At 40.1% G+C, this 12,283-nt stretch overlaps 2 protein-coding genes across 4 annotated transcripts in view; both read left to right on the top strand.

Annotated features, from left to right (window-relative positions):
• The window catches only part of LOC148371736 (low-density lipoprotein receptor class A domain-containing protein 4-like), a 270,745-nt gene that overhangs the window by 106,297 nt on the left and 152,165 nt on the right, over nt 1–12,283 (top strand). The gene's annotated exons all lie outside the window — the stretch shown is intronic.
• Nucleotides 3,969–5,254, top strand: LOC148371738 (uncharacterized). Its single transcript, XM_088328168.1, has 2 exons — nt 3,969–4,270; nt 4,611–5,254. The coding sequence occupies exons 1-2, from the start codon at nt 4,108–4,110 to the stop codon at nt 5,252–5,254; spliced, it is 807 nt and encodes a 268-aa protein (XP_088184294.1). The 5' UTR covers nt 3,969–4,107.

Below are 12,283 nucleotides of genomic sequence, written 5' to 3'. Positions count from 1 at the left end.
GTCGCACCCAAAGGGAAATGTGCACGATACGCCTAAACACCGTGAAATGTGTATTAGTACGAGGATTACCTGTCAATTATTGACTTTTATTATGGGCCATGCAAAAAATTAAAATAGCGTTTCCCAGCAGTACATTGTAATGGGAAGACCTTCCTGCAACTGAAAATGTAAGCTACATATTACTGTCGTTTTACCGAACACCCCTATAGAGAGAGATTTGTCTCTTAAATATTTACACACATATTGTTCAAATCCACAAAAATACATGGTTTTATTCATGATCCCAAAATCATGTCTTAATAAATACACACACAATATTTAAAATTGCATATGTAAATTAAATATTTACACTACAATTTGGGGCCGCTTAGAAGTTTCTGTTCTTGGACCAGAGCAAAGTTTGAAGGATGCAATCATTTTTTTTCAAATCAAAATCATTATTTCTAACCTTCTAAATTTCTCGACTTTACTTTCTGTTTATTTTGCAATTGATTGTGTTTCTTAGAAAACCCACGGTAGTATGGGTGACCCCAGACTTTTAGTTTTGTGGATCTGCAAAATACACCATTCACAACGTATTTCTTCTTTTAATTGTACTGGGGAAATTGGAAAATGTGATTTCCTTAATGATTGCTTGAATTTAGTCATGAATATGGTGTACGAACCCTGAGGGTAGATGAAAGGGGGGAAAAAAACAAAAGTTCAAATAAGAAAGTCAAAGGGTTCGAGGCGATCTCAAACATGGCGGGCAGCCGACGGGCATGGAAAAGAGGTGAAGAACTCGTCGGACATTGGCGCACAGAACCGATGCCAAGGATGAAAGTGCTGCCGTTAAAAGTTTTCCCAGTCCTCCTAAAAGTTGTTGAAAGAGAATAGAGCGGCACATCAAAGCGAGTTGGCAGTCAGCCACGGCACTCCGAGGCCGTCCTTCACCCTCTCTCCTCAAAACCTCACTCGCATTTCGTGCCTCCTTCTCTCCGTTTCCATTGATTGCAGCAAGTGGAGGGAGCGCTCTCGTCGGCGAGGAGCAGAAAAGTGGTGCAAGCAGGGAGGGGGATGCTCATGAAAGCGCCACGCAGGTTCAAACAAAAACGGGAAATTGAAAGGTGGTAAATCTTTGATGGAACATGTGTCAGACTAATATCAAAGCGGCTTTAATTCAAAGTGCAATTATTTTTACCCTCAGGCATCCCTTTGCTGTGTTTACCTGCCGCTGCGGTTGTGGGAGTGCACGACGTCAGCGCGTCGTGGATCAATCCATAAAATGGAATTGAAGGTTGTTTTCCCGGAAAATTCTTGAATGCAAAGTTATGTACTCTGCAGTTTTAAGGTTATGGGAACTTTTGTTTTAAATATAATAATAATAATAATAATAATTTCCTTGTATTGTCATTCTGTGTAACAATGTACACAGAACGAAATGTCGATTGCACCTGACCCGTTGTAGCGAGCCGATGCAGCCGCAGCCAACAGAGGGCGCCGCCGACCACTTTTTAAGTCTTAGGAATGACTCGGCCGGGGCGCGAACCCGAACCTCCCAGTCTCAAAGCGGGCGCCTTACCATCTAGGCTACTGAGCTGGTATGTCACAGAAGCCCCAACCAGCAGGGTCGTTGGAGACCCCTTTTCTGTGGTGTGTCTTGGACAAGTACCGTACGGCGGCGCCTATCCCTCTCAGCTTAGTTGTCAAAGCACTGGATCACTAGTGGTTTAGTAGACTTGCTAAAAGGCAGTAGATTTTTAGCTCATTATCACGCTATTTTTAGTCACAGTACCAGAGATGAGAGACATGGACTCTTAAGCAAAACTGGAAAAGAAAATCCAAGCCATGAAGATCCGATACAGGAAACTTCTATGCCCATGTTACCATCAAAACGGTGCACAACACCACCAGAGGGCACATTGGACCCTATGAAGAGCTGTTGTCAACTGTGAAGGACGAAAATTTCAGTGGTATGGTCAGGAATGGCCAAGATGTTTCCAGGGCAAAGTCCGAGGGGGAAGAAGAATAGGAAGACCGAAAAAGAACAGGTCCGAAAACATTAAGGAATGGACTTGTGCTAACTTTGCCATGACCCAAAAACAGGCCAGAAACCATCAATAGTGGAGAAAGCTGCCCAAAGCTGCGTCCTCATTGGTGCCCCGACGACCCATGCGATTAAGGGATCCGTGAATCGTGAAACCGGAGACGAATGTTAATTTCATTGTGCGTTTTACATGTTACAATGAAAATAATTTTTATTTTATTCTTCTATTGTAAGCATTTAAAGTGATACATTTATTGTCATTGTAACATGTGAAATTCACAAGAAAATTTCTCTGTACTGTGCTGGGTCCAGTGAGAAGGGACCGGCGCAACTAGGGTTCAAATCCTGTTACAATCAAAAACGCACACCCAGACTTTGTTGGGATTTTTAAGGTAAAAATTTGCAGCAAAATGATCTCTGGAATTGTTTAGAGGGGTGGACGGTATGTAGTCTGTGGCCCGTAGTTTGGTCAGAGATGAGCCAGATCCCAGCATTGACGGCCAGGAGTGTGAGTGTGATTATATTGTTCACTGGAGAAAAAATATTTTGGTCCAAATTTTCGAGGATCACTTTATACAATTCCTATTGCATCACTTCTGGCTTTCATATTTTTGGTTGGTTTGTTGGTTGGTTGGATCCCTTAACCACTATGGTCATAGTGGCACCATTTCCTGTGGTGTGTCTTGGGCAAGTACAGCCTGGTGGCGCCCATCCTTCTCTCGGACGTTTCGTGTGTCAGGCGATTGTGCTTAAGAAATAAGTAATTCATTTAAATGAATGCATAACTATATAGATAAGCTAGATAAGAAAATGAAATGGTTCGTTTAAAAAATATATATGATTAAAATTTGGAGTAAAAGAAGTGGAAAAAAAGCCAAAGTTACATTTACACCACTTCATTATAACATATCTGTCAACCTCCACGGCTCCATGCCCTTACAAAATGTTGTATTTTCCCTTACAAAATACAAAAAAATCTTACACCATATTTAAAAAAAAAATGTATTTATTTGTGTAGTTTATCATGTTGTATTGTACATGTGTTTCATTATATCATATATATTATTAATTAACATTTTGTTGTGAGATCCTGAGTTGCTCGACATGAATGAGGTTTATTATAAAAAAAAATCACTAATTAAGTAGCTTGGATGTTCACTGTAGAAGGAAAAAATACATGCAAATATAATTAAGTAGAACGATACATTTTCTTATTCAAGTTATTAATTCATTTTCTGCATTAAATTATTGTTGGTAATAAACTGATTAAAGGGATAACCACAAACCTGTCTTTTTTCATTTTCTCCTTTTATACTTCCTTTTTTTCTTAACTTCTTTATACAACATAATAATTTGTAATATAATGCATCAAAGCAAGTGAGCCGTTTGAGAGCCGGCTCTCTTTAATGAGTTGAGCCGAAAAAGACGGTTCTCTAAAAAGAGACGGACTTCCTTTCACTACACAACTATCACATGAAATCCGATGTTTTTTAAGACCACATGTATTTCAAATTTACTCAATCAACCCCGCCTGTTGATTTTAGATCAGAATGACTTACGGCGTTTTAATTCAGGTTCGGCCATTGCGACTTGATGATTGTAGCCATAGAAAATTCAAAATTGTGTTATAATGTAGGCCTACTGCTCTGCTTTCGCTTTGTTCGCGTGTGATCGGGTTGATGCATGATGAGAAATCCCCAGGCAGCAGACGCATGCGCACAGAAGCATCAAACCGCTCGCTTCATTTGCAACGAAAATAACGACACTAAGGGGCCGGTCACACAGACATTTACGGCTGAATCACGGCTAAAATTTTGCGTTTTTTTTTTGCCCGTGGTTGCCCGGGATCGAAAATGCGCAAAATTTGACAACCTGCCGTTCGTCTGTGGTATGGCCGGAAAAAAGACGCCGGCGACTGTTCCGCTTCCTCTCATCGCGTCATTTGCGCGTCATTTCCGTGTTTAGACCACGTGTATAAATACTGCCGAGCAATCATAACAGCGAAGTCCCGCGAAGCTAAAAATAGCAAACTATGGCACCGAAGCACCAAGGACTACCACAAGAAAAAGTCAGCGTGGGAGATGAAAGCACAGGAGATCGGGGTCTCGTACACGCATCTGCATAACTGGTGGAAGAACGTCAAAGATTGGTTCGTAAAGCTATCCAAGAAGACGAGTGGCCAGGCAAAAAAGCAATTGACGGATAGGGATAAGTGGGTGCTGAAGAACATTGCCTTCTACAAAAGTAAGTACATGTTATCACATTTATTTGAAAAGTTTTGAAATGTCACTAAAATAGTTAAATATAGTAATTTTATTGTATGAATTTCTGACAAATTCCGCTCAATTTGTTTTTGTTTTTTTTGTAAAGACATTCAATATATTTGTACGCTTCAGGAAACTTCATGATAATACAGTTTATTAAAGTTCATTTAACTTTATTCCAAAACTAAATTGCAAAACTATATTCAAAAGGTATATTCTAAGAAATTGTTGAGGTGATTAAATGTATGCAATGTCTTAACATGTTTTAATGCAATATGTCAATATGCCATTATATTAAACAAATTTTTAACTTGTTTCAGGTTCGATCCACACTGAGGCTCCAGACACCCTCATCAATCTGCCACGTGCCTGCTGCCATGCGCTGCCATCACTGGAAACTCCTGACTCCATGGCAAGCCAGTCCAACATCCTGGAAGAGATGGAATTTGCAGCAGCGCAAGAGGGCTCGACCACGTGTAGTCGCCGGCGCAAGACCAGAAGGAGGGATGAGGAGAGCCTGGATGAGGAGGCCTGGATCCAGGAACTAAATTCCACCATGAGGGCCAACCAAGCACTGCTGGAGAAGCTGGTGGAGGAGAAGTGTCAGGCTCAGTCAGACCGAGAGGCCTTCATCCGCTTTGTTGCTGACACGCTCCGCACTGCTCCCCAGGAGCAGTTCTCTGCCATGAAAGATCTCTTCACGGATATTATGCGTGATGGAGGACAGAGTCAACATTACAGCAGGCGTGACACTCAAGGGCCTTCTTCATCGTGGGCCAGACCGGGCCCCTCAGCGTCTGCACCACCAGGCTGCACAGCCTCCTCACAGCCCTACATCAGTAACAGCCAGTATTACCTGCCCCAGCCCAACTATGACCAGTACAGCCAGTGGCAGTATGGTGGTGATTTTCTGCAGCAGCAGGCTCCCCAGCAGCAGCAGCACCAGGAGGATGCTACGGAGTAGCGTATGATGTTTGATATTTTTCTGTTACTGTGTTTTTCAGCTGTGGAAGATGGGCTATGTTATGCCTTGCTGTTTACTTTGCTGTTTACTTCATTACTTTTGATAATTTTGATATAATAATAAAGTTGTTGTTAAATTGTTAACAATTGTTTGTGTTTCCTTGGTAAATAAAAGGAAGTGTGTGAATTGTGTGCAAAAAAAAATGTGAAAAAATATTACAGTAATAAAATAGTAAACCTCAAAAAACAAGAAATAATACTTAGATTAAGATTTATGTCTAAATTGAATGTTTAGTTATTGTCATTTGAAATTAGCCAATATGTTATTATTGTAATAGTTTATCATTTTTAATTTATTATCTTGTTATGAAATGTATTGTCAAGAAATAAAAATGGATTAAGACGAGGTCACTACGGTGACGGGGATCCATTTTCAAATCTTGACTGTGAACGTGTGCTCCGCAAATTGCGCTATGACCGTGCTCGTGATTACCCGCTGCTATTTATAGCGTCGTAACCACGCCCTGGCCGCGGCCATAGCACGTCATTTTCGCGTCATTGCCTCGTGTTGACCACGTGTGCGGCACGCGGTTTAACACGTTCTCAAACTTTTGAGCAGCTCAAAAGTTTTGAACGCGGCCGACCACGTGAAAATTTCCGACCGCGAGTAAAGCACTGCTCTATCTCGTCTATATGGCGGTCTCAAAACGACCAACAGCGCCCATCGGCATCTGTTTACGGCCAGAAATTTCTGGTCGTGGTTCAGCCTCAATACGCTCGTGAAAGGCTGTGTACTCGCGCTCTGAAGAATTGAGCAGGGTAAAATTTCTTCGCGCTGCCACCCGCGCGCGAATTTCCGAACTCGTGTTGAGCACCGCTGTATCTCGTCTTAATGGCGAACTCAATGCGTCCAATAACGTCCGCCTCGAAGGCAGAAATTTCTGGCCGTGATTCAGCCGTAAATGTCTGTGTGACCGGCCCCTAAGATAGAGGCTACCGTGGCGAACACGTTTGACTTGATTGATTTGACGTTTCGTGATAGTCGGTCTATACCGGAGGGTACCCATAATTGACAAATTTGCGTTTTTTCCGTACAGATTTTCATGTACGTTGTACACGTCTTAAAATGCATAACAAACGTACTTTGTACGACAAAAACGTACAGGTTGACAGGTATGTTATAACAAGTACAACGCTTTCTTTCAACCCAGTAAGTAGTATTTTTTTCCCTATATTCATACTAATAAAGTACTTTTATCTTACCCTTTCTACAGAACAATAAGATTTCATTTTTTATGTTTATCTTCTATCTTATTGAGTTTATTCTATTGCCCAATACTACTGTCCTCAGTTCTGGCAAATGTCATTATTAGGAGTTTCAGCAGCCTTAGAACTCAGATTACTTCACCCCTTACTTCACAAATAGATCGCTGACATCCAAGGATGTACCTTATGTCTATGTGTATAACGCACTTTTTTTGGTTTTCCTTAAAAAGAACTAAAGGTTTATGGGTTTCATTATACACAAAGTTTTACTGTAGTATATTATATACAGTATGTATTTTATTATTTGTACAAAGATTGATTCATCGAAAATATCACTAACCACGATTGCAAAACTTTAGATGTGACGGGAATCGAAGGTGGAAGCATCGAATCCTAACCACTTGACCACCAGTGTTATAGATAACATATAAAAAGGCATTTGACTATATCTCATCATCACGCTATTTTCATTCTCGGTACTAGAGACATGAAAAACACAGAAAGTGGTCCTGTATGAGGGAAACAACTCTTTTGTGTATCCGATGATCGGACTTTGAAGGAGATTAAATAAATACATTGTAAGTTTTATGTTGGTATTGTGTTCATAGTTTACTTTGTCAATAAGTAATATTAATCACGGCCGCATTTATTCAACTTTTATCACTTGTTCTGCTTAGTTTGAGCTGAGAAAAACTGAAACAAAACGGTATACTGATTTTAATAAAAAATTAGCGATGCACATTACACACAACTACCTACGATAAGTTTGTTCGGGTGCACTCAAAAACAAAAATGAACTACAACACTATACTTTACGCATGATTAGTTTCCTAGTTTCTATTTTCACACTGGCAACTGTGTGGACAGCAAAGTGAGAACCTCATTGTACAGCGAAACGTGGTTCTTTACTGTGCATATGACAATAAAAACTTTGAATCTATGAATTTTTTTATTAGTTCAGATATATTCCAAGATTTTACCAAAGTTTATATATTTTACTTGCAATTCTAAAAACGAACTTTTGTAAAGGATTAGTTTAGCAATTGCAAATTCTTCATCACACAAATCTGAGGCAAAAACAAATTAAAGTTATGCGTTTAGGTTTGTTAAGCTAGTCTGTTGTGACTCAGCAGAACACAATGAAGTAATTAAACTGAGAACGGCACACCAGAGCAGTCCCTAAAGAGGAAGAGAAATTGATGATAATTAGGTTTTTCGGTTTTTCTTTCTTCTTGTCCAGTTTTTAGCTTATTTTTGCACTTTTCAAAATAAAATTCATTCTTTTTAATCTCGATCAAACACAAAAAATGATCCTGCCAGTTAAAATTTTTTATATTTTCTTTTGTTCACACTAATTCTAATTTTCGATAGCCAATTTCACCAAATTACTTTATTGAACTTTGACACTGCAGTTAAGCTGCTATTATTGTGATGTAAAAGTTCTTACTGTGACGCTAATTCCACCTATAAAGTGACCATGCATGCATAGAAATGAGCTTATTATAGCATCGTAATGGTTTGGCTGCAGGAAATAAAATTGAATTTATTCAAGTTATAATGATGTGTCTTATTCTGGACATAATGTGGAAGCAAGGCAAAACCAGTTTGCAAAATAGTCCTGAGCATCGATAAAGGAAACTATGTAGGCGTTTGTACCTTTTGTAACGAAACATCAGAACTCCAACCAGCAGGTTCTGAGCACTTTCTTATATGGTTCCATTTAAAATACATAAATAAATCCATCCATCCATTATCTGCACCGCTTATCCTCAGTAGGGTCGCGGGGGTGCCGGAGCCCATCCCAGCTGTCCTCGGGCAGTAGGCATGAGACACCCTGAACTGGTTGCCAGCCAGGCGCAGGGCACACAGAGACAGACAACTCACTCGCGCATTCACACCTAGGGACAATTTGGACTGGCCAACTAACCTGACATGCAACCACGAGGAGAACATGCAAACTCCGCACAGGAAGGCTGGCAGATGGTTTTGATGCGATGACCTCAGAACTGTGCCGAAGATGCGCTAACCACTCAGCGGCCGTGCCGCCCCTTAATAAATACACCATCCATCCGTTATCTGAAACTCTTATCCTCAGTAGGGTCGCGGGGGTGCTGGAGCCCATTCCAGCTATCTTTGGGCAGTGGGCAGGGGACACCTCTAACCGGTTGCCAGCCAGTCGCAGGGCTTAACAAATACAACAATACCCAAATGAATACAAATGAAAATTTACTCACCGATTGACTATACAGTACAGTTCCTGTCATGATTATGTGTAACAAAATTGAAAAGTGTTGAAAGTAGGTTGCCATGAAATTAGAACTCAGAGGTTCATCGTAAATATTGGTATGTCACAAATACAGTCCCAAATGATAAGCCATGTTATTATTGTCATTTTTTCTTTTGGCTTTCAATCTTTTTATACTTTTCTGGTGCAAACTATAATCTTGAGACGGATGTATCAGCGGTTGATTGAATTCAGTATTATTTCATTACAACTGAATCGAGAGAGAGAGAAGCGCTCAAAGTATGACAATTAAATCTTGAAGTGGAAAAGTGTTTTAATGTAACACAGATAAGAGAGGCTACATTCAAATATTTCATTAAATAGCGAAAAATGACATTCCACAACTGCGACTATTCCATTCCTCCAATAACTTCCCTTCCCAGACAATATCACAAATGATGCATATAGATATGCTGAATATTAATAATGGTTTGAAAAATGGTCTTTCAAACGTACAGTAATTGCAAATTTCAGCCTTGAGCAAGTTTGTTCAAATGTAATATTTAAATGAGAATCCATTTAGGGAACCAATTAAATATGAGCTGGTTGCTAACTCCATCCCAAAATCAGTCGAGTTGGCGATCCCATTATTTGTGGCTTTCGATTTCTCTGTTGCCATCCATCCATCCATCCATCATCTGCAACGCTTATCCTCAGTAAGGTCGCGGGGGCACTGGAGCCCTATCTAGCTATCTTCGGGCAGTGGGCAGGGGACACCCTGAACTGGTTGCCAGCCAGTCGCAGGGCAGACTGGGACAGACAGCTCGCTCATTCACAGCTAGGGACAATTTGGACCGGCTAATTAACCTGGCATGCATGTTTTTGGAATGTGGGAGGAAACCGGAGTGCCCGGAGGAAACCCACGCAAGCACAGGGAGAACATGCAAACTCAACACAGGAAGGTTTGATCTCATGACCTCAGAACTCTGTCGCACATGCGCTAACCACTGCGCCGCCGTGCTGCCCTCCTCCGTTGCCCTCCTCCGTTGCCCTCCTCCGTTGCCCTCCTCCGTTGCCCTCTTCCGTTGCCCTCACATTTATATTCTGGTTATTAATTTTTTTTTATTACTTTGCCAACTTGTCTTGCCCAACTTGTAATTTTGCACTTTTCTCAAACTCATCAGCATTTATCACTGGTACTGTGACTATAAATAGTGTGATAATGAGACCAAATCAAATGCCTTTTCATTTATCATCCGTATGACTCATGTTCCAGTCGTTAAATTCCGCACTTTCACTGCCGCGACCAAGGTTTGATTCCTGTGGTCAGCAAGATATATATTTTGACTGGTCATTCATTGCACAAATATGGTAATCTTGTGTATAAGAGGACCAAAAGTATGTGTATTTGTTAATTTCCAGAGCCATAGCTCTGAAAATGCTGGTCTACGAGTGATCCCAAGAGTCAAGAAGAGATCCGCAGGTTTGAAAACGTTCTCCATTCGGGCCTCGGTGTTGTGGAGTGCTCTGAAAATTCGATCTGCAACCTCAGTGGAAATGTTTAAATCTAGGCTTAAAAACACTTCTATTCTCGAGTTTATGAAGACCTATATTTCATGTTGACAATATTTGTGTATTATTTGTTATTGCAACATCCATTGCAACCTGGTCATCCTTTTTTTATTTTATATTTTACTTGAGTAATTTCATATTTTATTTATTTTTTGTGTTTTTTATTCATGCAACATCCATTGCAGCCTGGTCATCCTGGAAGGGGGATTGCCTCATGTGCGGTACCTTCTCAAGGTTTCTTCATTTTCCTTATGCTGAGGTTTCTGAGTTTTTTCTTTGCCCTCATGACATCCAGTGTGGGTTCATGTTAAAGACATTATTGTGCAGTATTCTTTCAGCTTCAGTAATATTTTTGATAGGATGTTATTGTCTGTCTTTGCTAAAACTCTTTTATCTTTCATCCCTTTCAAAGCAGTATAACAATTGAGGCAGGCATTTTTATATTCATAGCTCCGACTTAAGTTTGTTTATGTTTGTGATGTTTGCGGTGAGTTGGTTCAAATGTAAAGTTGCATTGACTCGACCATTGAACTTGAGAAATTGTTGACACATTCAATGCCAAACATGAAAATCATGTTTTTCCATTGTTTGTGTAATGATGTGTTGTGCTTTGAAAAGATCCCTTATCATAATTATCATTGTACAATTTAGTACAAATCATTCCAATGATAAAGCATAGTACTGAAATACATGGGTAAAAATTTGGAGTGAACATTTTTTTACTGATCCGGCCAACCTGAGAAAATACAGTCTGGATCCGGCCCCCGGGCCAAACTGAGTTTGACATGCTAGCTCAAAGTAGAGCAGTTTCAGCATTTTTTTGTTGTTTGTACGATTGATGTTTTGCATTCTGTGACAGTTTGAAGTACTGTTTTTAGTCACTAAAACAAAATCTTGTGTTTAGTGTGCTGATTGGTCGCTTTGGCCAACAGCTTTAAATTTTACTTCAGCTAATATTTAAGAATGGAAATGGTGAATGACATTGGGTTTTAATTATACAAAGAAGTCAACCCGAACTAACTAAAGATGCAAAATAACAAAACCGTGCCAATGTGTGTTGCGCCTTAGACCAGGCCTGCGTGGTTCACAAAAAGTAGACCCCATCATGTTTTTCTGTTTATCAAAGCTTGGAAGGATTTTGTACAGCTGGTAACCTTCTCTACTTTCCCAACCAAAGTCCATTTGCCCTTCATATTTGTAATGAAATAGATGAAAGCATAAAAAGTGGGATTATAAGAAAACACAGATGATTACTAGGTCTTCCTGTCAGAGGGTACCACTTATGCAACCAAACACAAAACAGATGTGCGTGCCAACGCGAGATTTTGAGCTCAGCGAGTTTCCGATTAAGATGTTGTCCTCGGGATCTTTGTGGAGAAGCCTGTTGTCCATGTGGTTAAAGGATTAATGCTGAGCAGACACAACAAGGAAATATTGGGCTAAATCTCTAGATAAACACTCATCTGTCAAATCATTTCTCAATATTACTGTCTGTGCTCGCTGTCATCTCCCTCTTCTTATTTGTCTCTTGCTCTCGTCTCCCTTTTTTGCTCAAACAGCGTCTGGCTTTAAAGTGTTTAGGTCAGCATTAAGTGGTGGCTGGTTGTAATTCCGATTCAATTTGCAGATGCTTGCAGACACAACTACCATATCATTTATCTTGTAGTTGGGACAACTGTGTCCATACCTCAGATAGCCTGATGAATCCTACTTGAAACCAACCATTCATTTCCTACAATACAAGCTAATTGTTTTTGGAATTGATTACATGAATCAGATTTATCATTTACTATTTTCTACAAACGATTACAAGTCAGATTAAGGTAAGAATATTGCCGGGTTTTGGAAATATACACTGTTATCTGATTATGCTGACAGTCTGACTAGGAAGGTGGGGGTGGTTTGTCAATAGTCGAATGACTCGTTCAGTTAAACACGCAAACTTGTAAAAAAAAACCTCACGTGAAA

Source organism: Urocampus carinirostris, chromosome 2 (genome assembly GCF_059441175.1).
Source record: "Urocampus carinirostris isolate Australia breed hairy pipefish chromosome 2, RoL_Ucar_1.0, whole genome shotgun sequence".
Classification (NCBI taxonomy): Eukaryota; Metazoa; Chordata; class Actinopteri; order Syngnathiformes; family Syngnathidae; genus Urocampus; species Urocampus carinirostris.
Note: the sequence above shows the minus strand (reverse complement) of the source record. Positions and strands in the feature narration are given on the sequence as shown.